Source organism: Aethalodelphis obliquidens, unplaced genomic scaffold (assembly GCF_003676395.1).
Source record: "Aethalodelphis obliquidens isolate GAN/ISIS:26980383/991018 unplaced genomic scaffold, ASM367639v1 scaffold7, whole genome shotgun sequence".
Taxonomy (NCBI): domain Eukaryota; kingdom Metazoa; phylum Chordata; class Mammalia; order Artiodactyla; family Delphinidae; genus Aethalodelphis; species Aethalodelphis obliquidens.
Window position 1 is genome coordinate 31,203,898 of NW_020837951.1, and position 15,812 is coordinate 31,219,709.

At 39.4% G+C, this 15,812-nt stretch overlaps 1 protein-coding gene across 1 annotated transcript in view; it reads right to left on the reverse strand.

Moving 5' to 3' along the window:
* TMEFF1 (transmembrane protein with EGF like and two follistatin like domains 1) overlaps nt 1–15,812 on the reverse strand; it is a 94,890-nt gene that overhangs the window by 3,096 nt on the left and 75,982 nt on the right. The window contains exons 8-9 of the mRNA XM_027105356.1: nt 12,564–12,687; nt 1,499–1,657 (exon numbers count right to left, since the gene is read on the reverse strand). Of these exons, the coding sequence (XP_026961157.1) occupies nt 1,499–1,657; nt 12,564–12,687 (283 nt within the window). The remainder of the gene's footprint in view (nt 1–1,498; nt 1,658–12,563; nt 12,688–15,812) is intronic.

Below are 15,812 nucleotides of genomic sequence, written 5' to 3' on the forward strand. Positions count from 1 at the left end.
CCAACCTCACATTTTCTCTCCTCTGGTGAATTTTTCAGATGACACTCGGATTAATGCTCTGGAAAAATGGTTCATACCAAGTCCCTCCCCTGTTCAAAAACCCTGAACCACTACAAAATCAAGTTTGAACCTTGCTCCCATGCAATGGTCATACTTGGCAAATATATTTCCCAAGATGACTCAACACAGACCCTCTTCCTCTTGGTGGTTCAGTGGAAAGAGGAATGATTTAGGAAATGGGGCAGCACCAAATCCAAATCCAGACACTTCCACTGGCTAGCTGGATGACCACAGGCAAATTACTTAACCTCTGAGCCTATGTTAAATAGCCACAGGCAGCCCTGCTGTTACATGGTAGTTTTTTTTTCTATTTTCTCTTTGTGCTGTCATTATTTTTTATAATATTATGTCTCTACTTTAATCTACTGTCAAATTTTACACTCAGTAGTCTTGCCTAAGGGCAGATCATCTGTTCTACAGAATAAAAGTCCACTGGCTTTAGTGCTTAAATTTTATGAAAAATATCTGCTTCTCAGAGAATATTTTTTATCATTTCTAGATTTATCATTTTAGCTCCAGGTGGCTGAGACCACTGAAGAGCTGCTTCTATCCTGTCTTTGGATAGAAGAGCCATAAATCCATTATGGCCTGCCAATATCTGCACTTGATAAATTCCAACCCTCTGCCCAGAATAATATAGAAAACTATAGAGATGATGTTTATTGGACTCTGAACCAAGCCTTAAAGGAGGTAGGACAAAGCAAGCAAGAAGAAAAGACATGAGACTGGGAAGCATAAAGACAAGATGAACTTAATTTGCTTTTACTTCTCCCAGGTCCAGTTCAGTTCTGACTTACATATTTCCACTCAGCCTGGAAAACACCCATTTTTAGGCTAATTGCACTCCAAATACATCCTTTAGTTTGGGGGCTAGTTATGATAAACTCCAACAGTTTTAGTTATGATAGAGAATTTTGAAGTTTAATATTTATGATTGTATTCCAGAAAATGAAGTAATGTTAAGACATCATATAAAAAATCAGTTTTCTTTAACCTCTGATTTCTTCCCTTATTATATTTACTATGGATAAAGTATATTCTTAGGGCATAAGACCTAGTCAGTTCTGCAGGACTTAAAAAGTTTCTGCATGGCTCTTACGTGCATGTGCAGACCATTCTGCTACCATCGCTGTCCCTAAATTCAGTGCTTGAAGCACACACATAGTTCTAAGATCTCGAAATTCCTTTATGCCACTGAATATCCTCACGCTTCCTCTGCTTGCAGCCTGTAACCCTGGGAGTGAGTTCTTGACCAAATTCGAAAGCAGCAAGACACTGAGAGGTCAGACCTACGTGGAAACCTTAGAGAACTGATCCTAGGATTTCTTCCTAATAGGCTGGTGGACGTAAAGTCCCTATCATTTTGAGTGTTTCAAGGTTCTTGAACACAGCTACCCACCTCTAATTGAAAGTTGGTGTTTCTTAGGCCATTACCTACCTTGTTATGCACATGACAATTGCTACTATAATGGCAATCTGTACAGCTCCAATAATTGCTGCAATAAGAACATGAGTGAGCTTTTGCCTACTTGGCACTACATAGAGAATACTAAAGTCTGTCTTTTCACAGTGCTGTCCAGTGTAACCAGATTCACATCTGAAAAAGGGAAAAAAAAAGGATTCCTATAAATTTCAATAATTCCAGGTTTTAAAATTAAAACATACAAAAGAATGACAAACTTAAACAAAAACAGCAAATCAGGCACTCTCCCACCATCTAAAAAAAAAAACATTGCCATCATTGTATTTCCTTCTACTCTTTCTAATATGACTATTGTATAAAGTGCTTCTTCCACTTATCATTATATCACATTAATTTTAGAGCTGCTAAGTAGTCTTTATACTACTTTATTACTGCCATTTAAAAATGGATTCACAATATCCCATTCGGTGGCTATAATACAGCTAACTTATCTATTCCTTGCTCTTAGACGTATCAGTTATTTTCCATTTTTCAGAATTATGGATTAGGTGTGGTGGATATTATGATGAATGTGCACTTTTCTATATTTAGTGTTATCCCTTAGGCTAGATACTTGGAAGTGGGATTATTGAATAAATAGATATAAACATTTACAGTTCTCTGAACGTAACACCAAATTATATTCAAGATAACTTTTCAGTACACATAATACAATCACTTAAAATGCAGGGGGGGAGATGAAAATAAGTTATTAATGACAGAAACACAGCCAAGCAGTCAAATAGGTGTGAATCTTAGAAATTATCTGAATTCCAATTAAGAGTAAATAAAAAGGCAACATCAGGTGATGATAGTAGCTTGACAGGGGGAAACATTTAAGATACTTAATAGAAAATTCCCGTTTTTTAGTTGACAGAAGCAAAATGTGTAAATTAGCCAGCCTTCGGTTAGAACTGATTAATAAAACATCTGACGTATAAGGATATTTATTAATGACCCACACTTCATTACAAAAAAATAATTTTTAATAAAACACACATAGCAAGAAAGAAACCTGGAAGTAAACAGGGGAAGCCAGGGGTGATGTGAGTCCACAATTCCTACCCTTGAGGTTCCTAGCCGCCTGCCAGAAGGTTGCACACTGGGTTCTAAGCTTCCTAGCAGACAGAAAATAGTAGTACAGTAGATATACAGATCAGAAAACATAATTGAGAGCCCATAAATACACCCATACATCTATGGTCAACTGATTTTCGACAAGGGTGCTAAGGCAACTTGATGGGAAAAGAACAGTCTCTTCAACAAATGGTGCTGGGACAACTGGGCATCCACATACAAAAGAATGAAGCTGGACCTCTTTCTCACAACATACACAAATTAAGTCAAATGGATCACAGATCTAAATGTAAGAGCTAAAACTACAAAACTCTTGGGGGGAAAAAAGGAAAGTAAATATTCATGACCTTAGATGAGGCAATGATTTCTTCATATGACAACAAAAACAACAACAAAAAAGTTAAATTGGGCTAAATCAAAATTAAATCTTTTGTACATAAGGACACTATCAAGAAAGTGAAAAGATAACCCACAGGAGAAAATTTTTGCAAACTATATATCTGATAAGAGACTGTATCTAGAATATATAAAAATACTATTACAATTCATTAACAAAAAGACCAAAAAATACAAAATAGGCAAAATATCTGAATAGACATTTCTCCAAACAAGATAGGTAAATGACAAATAAGCACTAACATCATTAGTCATCATGGAAATACAAATCAAAACCGCAGTATGATGAGGTATCTAATATACCCATTAGAAATCAAAAAGTCAGATAATAACAAGTGATGGCAAGGTTACTGTAAATAACATAAAATGATGCAGCCACTTTTGATAATAGTCCGGCAGTTCCTCAAAAAGTTAAACATAGAGTTAGCATTTAGTCCAGCAATTCCACTCCTAGGCAATTACCCAAGTGAAATTAAAACATATGTCCACACAAAAACTTGCACAAAATTATTCAAGGCAGCATTATTCATAATAGCCAAAAAGTGGAAACAGTCCAACTATTCATCAACTGGTAAGTGGATTAAAAAATGTGGTATTACCCATCCAATGAAATATTATTCAGCCACAAAAAGGAACAACATACCGATATATGCCACAACATGGATAAACCTTGGAAAGAGTATGCTAAGTGAAATACACAGAAGACCACATATTATATGAATATAATCCACTTAAATGAAATGACCAGAATAGATAAATCTATAGAGACAAAGTAGATTATTAGTTGTCTAAGGCTGAGGAGGATGGGGAGATTTGGGAGTAATAGCTAAAGGGTATAGAGTTTCCTCTTGGGGTAATGAAATGTAAAACTGACTGTGGTGACTGCACAACTCTGTGAATACACTAAAAACCATTGGATGAAGGAAAGAAGGGGAAAGGAGAGGAGGGGAGAGGAGAGGAGAGGAGAGGAGGGGAAGGGAGGGAAAGGGGAGGGGAGGGGAGGGGAGGGAAAGGGGAGGGGAGGGAAAGGGGAGGGGAGGGGAGGGAAGGGAAAGGGGAGGGAGGGGAGGGGAGAGAAAGGGGAGGCGAGGGAAAGGGGAGGGGTGGGGAAGGGAGGGAAAGGGGAAGGGTGGGGAGGGGAGGGAAAGGGGAGGGGTGGGGAGGGGAGCGAAAGGGGAGGGGAGGGGAGGGGAGCGAAAGGGGAGGGGAGGGGAGGGAAAGGGGAGGGGAGGGGAGGGGAGAAGGAAAGGGGGAGGGGAGAAGGAAAAGGGGAGGGGAGAAGGAAAGGGGAGGGGAGAAGGAAAGGGGAGGGGAGAAGGAAAAGAAAATGAAAAAGGAAGAGGAAAAGGAAAAGAGATAAAATCACTGATACAAAATACAATCTCCACAAAATGAAATCAAGCCAGTTGTTCAAAAGAATCACAGTAACTGGACAACTACATGTAAAAGAATGAGATTAGAACATTTCCTCACACCATATGCAAAAATAAACTCAAAATGGATTAAACCTAAACATAAGACCTGAAAACCATGAAACACCTAGAAGAGAACATAGGCAGAACACTCTGACATAAATCGTAGCGATATTTTTTTGGATATAGCTCCCAAGGCAAAAGAAATAAAAGCAAAACTGAACAAATGGGACCAAATGAAACTTAAAAGCTTTTGCACAGCAAAGGAAACCACAGACAAAACAAAAAGACCACCTACTGAATGGCAGAAAATATCTGCAAATAATACGACTTGTAAGGAGTTAATACCCAAAATATATAATCAGCTCATACAACTCAATATCAAAAAAACAAACCAATCAAAAAATGGGCAGAAGGTACTTCCCTGGTGGTCCAGTGGTAAAGAATTGGCCTTACAATGCAGGGGACGCAGGTTCAATCCCTGCTCAGGGAACTAAGATCCCACATGCCATGGGACAACTAAACCCACATGCCACACTACTGAGCTCACGCGCCTCAACTAGAGAGACTGCATGCCACAAACTACAGAGCCCACGTGCCCTGAAGCCTGCGTGCCACAACTAGAGAGAGAATACCCACACGCCACAGCTATAGAGAAGCCCACGCACTGCAACGAGGAGCCCTCGCGCCACAACTTAAGATCCCGCATGCCTCAATGAAGATCCTGCGTGCCGAAACTAAGACCCAATGCAACCAAAAATAAAAATAAATTTTAAAAATTAAAAAAAAAAATGGGCAGAAGACCTGAATAGACATTTTTCCAAAGAAGACACACAGATGGCTTACACATGAAAAGATGCTCAACATCTCTATTTATTAACAAAATGTAAAACAAAAAAAAGAGATATCACCTCACATCTGTCAGAATGGCAATCATCAAAAAGTCCACAAATAACAAATGTTGGCAATGATGTGGAGAAAAGGGAACCCTCCTACACTGTTGGTGGGAATGTAAATTGTGCAGCCACTATGGAAAACAGTATGGAGATTCCTCAAAAAACTAAAATAGACCTACCTTATGACACAGAAATTCCACTCCTGGACATATATCCAGAAAAAAACAAAAACACTAACTTGAAAAGATACATACATCCCAATGTTCATAGCAGCACTATTTACAACAGTCAAGATACGGAAGCAATCCAAGTGTGCATCAACAGACAAATGGATAAAGAAGATGTGCTATATATATATATACAATGGAACACTCCTCAGCCATAAAAATGAATGAAATTCTGCCATCTGCAGCAACATGGAAGGACATAGAGAATATTATGCTTAGTGAAATAAGTCAGAGAAAGACAAATACTGTATGATATCACTTATTTGTGGAATCTAAAAAATAAAACAAATGAATGTAGATAGCAAAAAAGAAACAGACTCACAGATATAGGAAACAAACTAGTGGTTACCAGAGGGGAGGTGGAAGGGAGGAGGTGCAAGATAGGGGTATGGCATTAAGAGATACAAACTACTATGTTTAAAATAGATAAGCAACAAGGATATATTGTACAGCACGGGGAATTATAGCCATTATTTTGTAATAACTTTTAATGGAGTATAATGTATAAAAATACTGAATCACTATGCTGTATACTTGAAACTAATATAATATTGTAAATCAATTATACTTCAATTTAAAAAAATAAAGAATCACAGTTACTATTTTTAATAAATTTAAGGGAACTTTATCTCATTAGTCCTCACTTAAAGAGGGTATTTTCTGGTAATTCCTTGGCGGTCCAGTAGTTAGGACTAGGTGCTTTCAGTGCCAAGGGCACAGGTTCAATCCCTGGTCGGGGAACTAAGATCACCACAAGCCGTGTGGTGTGACCAAAAAAAAAAAAAAAAAAGGAGGGTACTTTCTCATACAGGGAACTTCCCTCAATAATATAGCTGCAATAAATTCAATAATGAAGTCTCATAGGATTATTTAAAATAATGCCTTTCATGGTAGGCTAACAGCTAAAACTCAAAGCTCAGTGAAATAAAAATAGTTCCATAGGGAGCTATAACAATGTCCTAGTTATTCAGCTGACACTTTAGCTTAACCCAAAGATTAAAAATCAGAATATCGGGCTTCCCTGGTGGCGCAGTGGTTGAGAGTCCGCCTGCCGATGCAGAAGACACGGGTTCGTGCCCCGGTCCAGGAAGATCCCACATGCCGCGGAGCGGCTGGACCCGTGAGCCATGGCCACTGAGCCTGCGTGTCCGGAGCCTGTGCTCCGCAACAGGAGAGGCCACAACAGTGAGAGGCCCGCGTACCGCAAAAAAAAAAAAAAAAAATCAGAATATCAAAAAAAATGTATAGGCCATATATGATTCAGGCAATCCTCCCTGGACATTATTTTCTGCACCTGACTTTAGGGTTATACTCTCCAAATACCCAGAGTATTAACTTCTAGGTTAGCACTACTTTTTCTGTTGCTGATTAAAGGCAGATCCAGACATTTGGTCCTCTACTGCCTACTCTTTCATCCCCATACCCTCCATAGTAATCTCATTCACTCCCATGGCCTCATGGGCTGACTCATTCACTCATCCATTTAACACATTTATTGAGAACCTGACATGTGCCAAGTACTATAATGGGCATTTAGGTTACATCAGTGAACAAAGATCTCTGGCCTGTTTACCCTCTAGTCAGGGAGGGAGGGTCAAGAAACACGCTAAGCAAATTAAATGGTTATGTTAGAAGGTGACATGTACTACACAAGAGAGAGGAGAGAGAGAACTAAGGGATAACATGAATGCCAGGTATGGGCCAGGAAGGGAGGACTGCAGCTTTAAGTAAGGTGGTCAAGGTAGGCTTCAGTAAGAGACATGTGAGTAAGGATGTGAAAGAGGTCAGGGAGTTTGCCATGTGGACAAGTGGGAGGACAGCATAACAGGCAAAGGAAGAGTCAGCACAAAGGCCCTGAGGTGGGAGCATAAGTGCATGGTGTGTCCAAGAAATAGCAAGTATGGTTGGAGTGGGCCAGCCGAAAGGAAGCAGGGGACCAAGACAGAGAGGTAAAGGGGCCCATCTGTGAAGTTCTCCTCATTCAGAAGATGGAGGAGTTGCTGGAAGGGCGTTAGCAGAAGAAGGACATGAACTGACTTTTATTTTAAAAGTCTCACTCTGGCTGCTGTGTTGAATATGGACTATTTAGGATACAATCAGGAAGGCTACTGCATAATGCCAGAGGGGAAAAATGGTGCCTAGACTAGGAATGGCAGTGACAATGATAAGAAGTAATCAAATTCTGGATATATTCTGAAATAGAGCGAACAGGACTCTTCAACTGACTAAATATGGAGTATGACAGAGAGAGAAGTCAAAGATGTATCAGAAGTGTTTTGTCTAAACCAATGAAAAGATGGAGTTGGCATCAACTGAGATGGAGAAGTTATAGATGGAACAGGTTTACGGGAGGGTAGACAGATCAGGAGATCAGCTTAGGTCCTGTTAGCTTGGGGTGTCAGACAACCATGTGAAAATGGCAGTGAGGGAGAGAGATCTGTGAGTCCCACACTGAGGAGAGAGGTCTGGGATGGGGGTCATTAGCATATGACATGTAAAGCCTGAGGCTGGATGGAATCACTAAGGAAAAGGACCAGGGCTGGATCCTGGTGGTACACCAACACTGAGAGACCAGGAAGCAAAAGAGGACCCAGGCAAGAAGGCTGAAAGGAATGGCCAGTGAGGTAGGAGAAAACCAAGAGAGTGTCGTCCTGGAAGCCAAGTGAAGAATGTCTATCACACAGGAGGTCAAACGCCACTGATCGTTCAAAAGTAATTTAAGACTGAGAATTGACTAATGAATTTAGTAACAAGAACAGTCTCAGTGAAGTGCTGGGTGGCAAAAGCCTATTGGGATGGATTCATGAGAGATGGGAAGTGAGAAACTGAAGACAGATTATAGACAACTGTTTTGAGTTCTTCTACAAAGGAAAGGACAGAAATGGGACAGTAGCTGGTAGAGGTAAGAATGACAAATATCTTTCAAGGTAAAAGAAATAATATATTTACAAATATATTAAAAAATATATGTACACAAGAATATATGATAAGAAGAAAAGGGGGGAGCACTGCTGGCAGTGATAGTAAAAAGTCTGTGGGCATTCTCCTCATATTGCTCCAGTTTTCTCAGTGAACTTGGAAACAAGATCATCAGCTGAGAGTGAGGATGAGAGAGGAGGTGTTGACAGTCTGAAGAGAGGGGTGACGGTATAAAGCAGTCACCTTATCTAGGACAGGAGGATGAATGGACCGCAGTTATAGAGTGACTGCAGGCAGTATACAGGGCCCAATGAGTATAAAGGTCAGTGAGACCAGTCAGTCTGGTGAGTATAGGTATACAGCAGGCGGGAAGCTGGAATGAACCTGGATTATAGTTTTGTCAAATGAGTATATGATGAAACAAGAGACGGACTGCAAGGATTGACCACGAGTTAAGCTGAGTAAGGAGGCGATGAGGACATGCAGGGTGAGAGGTCAATTACTTGGAGGCCCAGTGGGGTGGAAGGACTGCTGAGTAGGAATTAGAAGGGATACGCTAGAGATGGAATGATTCCTAAAAAAAACCTTCAATGTGCATCTGTCTCATGAGTTCCAAAACCACAGATACCCAGTAGCCTACTAGGTAAGAGGATAGCCCACAGGCACCTGAGACCAAGCATTACTAAGCTCAGTACATCATGTCCCCGCAAACCTCCTGCCCCCATTCTCCTTCCCCACTCAATTCTGCATCAGCCAGAAACCAGGGAGACTCTTGATTCTTCCTTCCCATGATCCTCCACCAATTCCCACATTCCCATCTTCATACCCAACTAGTCACCAAAACCTATGGATTCGGCCACCTATTTTCCCTCTGCAACTTATCTCCTCATCTCATTCCCACTACAACTTCTTTACTTGGTTCAGGCTCTTACTGTTCACTCATACACAGTCTCCTAACATTCAGTCTTCTAATCCATTTTTCACCAAGCCACCAGGGTGGCTTTCAGATCTGACCACATCGTTCTTATTTAAATCCTTAAATGGCTTCTCACTGCCTTTAAGACAGAGGACAACCTCCTGGGTTGGCACAAATGTCCCTGTAAGACTTGTCCCTCCTCCTGCAATGTCCTCCATGCCCCCTTCAGGTTGAAGTGCTTTTTTGAAGTCCCAAATCACCTCATGCATATCTATGTATGACAGCATTTTTCATATTATATTTTAATTGTGTATTATTTGTCAGTCGCTGCCACCAGACTGTGTGTTTTTTTGAAGGCTAGATCCATGTCATATTTGAATTTGAGACCCCAGTGCCAGGTAAGATTTGGTACCAAATAGGCAATAAATAAACAAACTAATGATGGGACAATGCTAAAAGATTTTAACCTAATAATAGGACTGTGCCTAAAGGGTGTTCATCCCTGCCTGTTTCCTGCTACTCAAACACATACACCAGTGGAAATGCACGTGATACTATGGCCTGGTTCTTGTGGACACTATAAATGCTTAGACAAAAAAAAAAAAAGATCACCTGCTTTTTGGAGTTACAAGAATGCAGAAAAGAGATTCTGTAGCATTTAAGAAACACCTCTGGTCTGAGGAAGAGGGAAAAGTTGGCCATCATCACATGTCATTCAAAAACCATTTACTGAGTAGCTACTGGAAGTGGCCCTATGCTAGGCACTAGGGAGAGAGTGGTTGGCAGAGCAGAGTCCCAAACCTAATGGTGTGTACAGTCTAATAACATCAATTGCTATTTCTTAAACACACATTGTGTAACAGGCACTGTGCTCAGCACTTTGCATACACTAGCTCATTTAATTTTAACGACACTAGGAAACAAGTACCATTATTATTTTTTTTACAAATAAGGAAAATGAGGCTTAGAAATTTTAAGTAACTTCCAAAGGGCATAGCCAAAAACTGGCCAATCCGATATACCTGATTCCAAAGCCTTTAACTACTAAACCATTCAGTCTTCTTTTGTTTTTTTTAAACAAATTTGGTCTATTCTTCAGTTCACTTTTCTGTTTTTGTTTTTTTATTTTATTTATTTATTTTTATTTTTGGCTGCGTTGGGTCTTCGTTGCTGTGCACAGGACTTCCTCTAGTTGCGGCGAGTGGGGACCACTCTTCACCGCGGTGCACGGGCTTCTCACTGCAGTGGCTTCTCTTGCTGCAGAGCACGGGCTATAGGTGTGCAGGCTTCAGTAGTTGTGGTGCACGGGCTTAGTTGTTCTGCGGCATGTAGGATCCTCCCGGACCAGGGCTCGAACCCATGTCCCCTGCATTGGCAGGCGGATCCCCAACCACTGCACCACCAGGGAAGCCCCCATTCAGTCTTCTTACTGTCAATGAGTGAAATACTACAAAGTGACCTGGTATCATTTCATTATCAGGACATCATCCTCTCTCATCCCTCAATGTTAGGTATCTTAAAAGACACTCTATCCTAAGAGGACAACACGATCTGATCTTCTTTCAAGGTATGTATGTCACTGTGAGACAAGTATGAGGAATCCACTGTATGATTTTATTTTAAAACTGGCCTGTTCTCCCTTGCATGGCTGTATTTTTTTTTAACATCTTTATTGGAGTATAATTGCTTTACAATGGTGTGTTAGTTTCTGCTTTATAACAAAGTGAATCAGTTATTAAGTATGTTCCCGTATCTCTTCCCTCTTGTGTCTCCCTCCCTCCCCCCCTCCCTATCCCACCCCTCTAGGTGGTCACAAATCACCGAGCTGATCTCCCTGTGCTATGCGGCAGCTTCCCACTAGCGAGCTATTTTACGTTTGGTAGTATGTATATGTCAATACTACTCTCTCACTTCGTCCCAGCTTCCCCTTCCCCCTCCCCGTGTCCTCAAGTCCATTCTCTATGTGTGCATCTTTATTCCTGTCCTGCCCCTAGGTTCATCAGAACCATTTTTTTTCCCCTTAGATTCCATATATATGTGCTAGCATACGGTATTTGTTTTTCTCTTTCTGACTTACTTCACTCTGTATGACAGACTCTAGGTCCATCCACCTCACTACAAATAACTCAATTTCATTTCTTTTTATGGCTGAGTAATATTCCATTGCATATATGTACCACAGCATGGCTGTATTTTTTTCAATGTTCAGGAAAAGGGGTGGGGTGGGGGGGAGGCTGGTGCTAGCTCCTTCAAAGACAAGAAAACCTTTCAATCAGGAAGAAGCAGAAAGCTTAACAAAGAATTCTTAGTAACCATTAAAACAGTTTATAGTGTTTTGTTTTATTTTTTAAGTAGGAGGAGAGTGGGGCAGGGGGGTAAAGAGTCAGGAGAATGGAGCTAAAGGAATAGAGGAACCAGGAGACCTGGCTTCACACAGCTTTCTTTTACTTCTTGAGAGAAAGATTCACTGGCCAAACTGCAGGGGGGCAGGAGTGAGCAGAATGAGAGCAATCTCCCCCAGTCTGGAAACATTGCCTGGCCCACTAGACCATCCTGAGGTGGAGGACAAGCTCCCAGAAGCAGCGGCAAGAAGTGTTATCAGTACAGACACAGAGGAGCAAAAAGCACAAAGATCATCAGGTTGAGTATCAGGAAATTTGAGACCTAGTTTTGTCTCAGCTCTATTTCTAACTTGCTGCTGAGTTTCAACAAGTCGCATAACCTCTCTGGAATCACACAGTTAAAGATTCACACCCTTTCTGTTTCCATCTCTCATATCACACCTGATTCTACATCCACATTCCCTCATTTTTAGAAATCTATTTTACTATAAATTTTATTTGAGTTACATGTCCTCGGTTCTTAACACATTCTCTAGTCCCTCAAACCACTCTGTGATAGACTGCTTAAAAACCAGAATAATGTTGGTTTATGGCATATTTTTATATTAAAAAATACATAGCATAATATTAAAAATGTTAAGTCCATCTCAAAACCCTAAGAGAACATCTGTTTTTGTTTTTGCATATTACTTGCCAGTTTTTTCCAAATGATGCTGCTAATTTATTTTTTAACTCAATTGTAAATAAATACTACCTTTTAGTAATATTTTTAATCCACATTTCATTGCCTTCTATAGAGCAGTGACCAATGATGGAAAAAATGTCTCACCTCTGATCTGGAGGTACTCTGACTTACCTACAAGAAGCCTTCTGAGTAGAATAAATGAATTCACATTTTCCATGGATGCAGTAACCATTGAGGTTTTCAGGGCAAGGCATGTGGTTTCCAATATAAACATCTTCCCTTTGATCACTAGCATCTTACAAGAACATAAAACAGGTCAATAAACAGTGAAAAGCAAACTGAAAAATATGGACTTTTCAAAGGTTCTAAGGCAACAAATAAATTCACCCCTTGCTGGGTAATTTGGAAAGGAAATGTATCAGATAGGAGGCTGGACAAGAACCAAAGTCTCATTATGCCACAAACACAGCAGGTAGGCTCTTTAGACTCAAAGCATTTAAAAGTATTTGCAGGATGTGACCACTGTGAGCTACTGCTGTTTAAAAACAATCTGCCAAAAAAAAAAAAGAACCAACAAACCTTCAACATCTTTGCTATAAAAATAAATGTTACTTCTAAAAGAAATCTCACTTCCCTGACAGAGGGATGGTGTATACAGCATTGGCTTTTGGAAAGCTGACTTACTGTAACCATTCACCTTGAGGCTATGAAACTGAGGCCAAAGAACACTGGTATGGCAGAGAACAAGCATGAGATTCTGAAATTTTAGGATAAAAGGTTTATTTTGGTATGAAAACTATCCAGCATACTGATTTTTTCCCAAATGAAAATAGTTTTGCTCTTCTTTTATATAGTTTTTCTTCATATATGTTACTATAAAAAAATTCAAATAATATAGAGAACAAATAAAAAAGAAATTTAAAATCACCTGAAATCCCTCTAACCAAAGAGAACCATTGTAAACGTGTTAATGAACATCTGTTTGGACTTAGGCATACTGATTTGAACTGAACTGTGTTGAACTGAAGAAAATAAGAAGGGTGGTGAGTAATACCACTATCAGAAATGGGAAGAGAGTCAGGAAGGAAAGATAGAAAAGGGCAGGAAAGATGAAGGCATGGAGACCCAGTCTTCTAAATCAATGATATTCATTCATTCATTCATTTCTCTCTCTATCCTTATTTGTCTCTTTCTCTCATATAGTTACATACGCACGTACTCATTCACATACACAATCTGGAATCGATTTTTTTTTTATTTGTTTTTCTGGCATATACTTAATACTTTAGTCCTCAGCTCTATGGACCCAGAGTTCCCCAATGTTTACAGGCCTGTCCATGTGTAGCAAAAATTCCCAGGCTTCCTGCCATTTCGTACAGTTCCCGCTTACAGATTCTGTGCATAATTAGCTGTGTGACGTTGAACATACCACCCTCTCTAAGCCTGAGATTTCACAACTGTAAAGTCAGGACCACAACAGGACTATACTTAATGCAGTTTCGAGAGGATTATGTGAGATAATTAATGTACGTACAAGACCACTAAACCAACCAGCTCTCCATGTACCAGATCATGCAACAGCAAAGGCTTATCTCCCCCAAATACAAAAAGTGTTAATATAATCTGAAGAAAGTTAATGGAGACAAATTAAGAAGGAATAAATAGGAGGCTATGTGTATATCTGTTTATACAAGTGTGGGGAGAGGAAAAGCAAGGAAGAAATGGGAATAGAAGTACCAAGTGTGAAGAAACTGAGAACTGAACATGCAGATTTCTCTGGAGATCAAAATTTACATACAAAAGGAAAAAAAAATTAATGACTATTAAGCTCAAAGATATGATAACTACAGCAGAGAGTATCACATCATCCCTAACAAGACCAAACTTACATCACTTTACCTCAAATTTTATATATTTACATTATACTAATTTATGCCTAGGAAGAGCACTAAACTAGGAGAAATCCAACACGTAAAGTCTCAATTTTAAGGGTATCTCTGCTATTTTGTAACCTTAGTCAAATCATTTCTAAGAGAGTTGAATGAGATCAGCAAAGTCTATCAGAAGTATAATACAAGACATGTACATAATTTTTTATTTTCTAGTAGTCATATTATTAAAAAGTAAGAAGAAATAAATTAATTTTAATCATATATTTTATTTAACCTAATATATCAAATAAATAGCATTTCAACATATATAATCAACACATAAAATTTTGATAGTTTACATTCTTTTTTCTCAAATAGGTCTTCAAAATCTGATGAGCACTCCACACTCACAGCACATCTCAATTCCGACTAGCCACATTTCAAATACTCAATAGTGTCACATGTGGCTAGTAGCTACCGTATTGGACAGCACAGAATAGATGACTTACTCATTTATCATCATTCATCACCTTCCATATGTCAGGCACTCTGCCAGGTGCCAGGGATAGAAAAACGGTTAAGATATATCCTGTCCTCAAAGGGCGTATAGGGTCTCCTCCAGCTCCCAAACTGTAATTCTGCTGTGGCAAAAGAAATCAATCCCTCCTTTGGGCTGCTATAACTCTAGCACCCACTTCTGTACTACAATACTCACGATATTGTCTTATAACTATTTAGGTTTTTTAAATCAGACTCTACCATAAGACTGTGAGCTCCTTGAGAATCTAGATGCTTGTATTACTCATTTCTGTATAACTCCTGACACCTAGCATGTAGTACTTTCTTGCTATGGTATCAAGCCAAAAGTACTATTCTACCTTCGCAATCAAGCCATTAAGTGACTCGAGAAATGCAACTGTCTCCCATAGTGCTTATCACCACCCTGCAACTTCTCAGAACATGATATTTTCATGGTATGATACACCAGGAAGTATATAATAATGGGATTATAGAGACTGAGGTTATGTACTAACCTATAATAACAAAGTCCTATAAAGTGTATAACAAAAAGACCATATTGGTCTTTAGAGGCTGTGGTAATGTACTAATCTACCATAAGAGAGTCCTAGAAACAGCAGGAAATTTCAAGAATAATGCTGAGCTGAAAGCGATCAGAGAATTCATATGCACGATAGCAATAAGAAAAAGTTAACTAAATTAATAATGGGTTTTGAGAAATTAATAGACAAAGTATGACACCAATAGCATTTACTGAATGAATTAATAAAGAATGTGGTATCAAGCTCTAGACAAAGCAAAGCCATATAAAACATGGACACGTCTATTGAGACTTTGAAATCTGTGTCTATTCCAGAGTCCAAATTCAGCATCCTGCTCAGGGCCGGCACTATTCATTCCTTTCTACTTACATACTATTTCTGTGCACATCCATATGCTCAGCTAAGCTGCAGAAGGTATAAAGAAAAAGTGGTCACAGTCCCTACCCTTATGAAGCTTATAATCAATTTAGGGAATCACACAAAAAGCT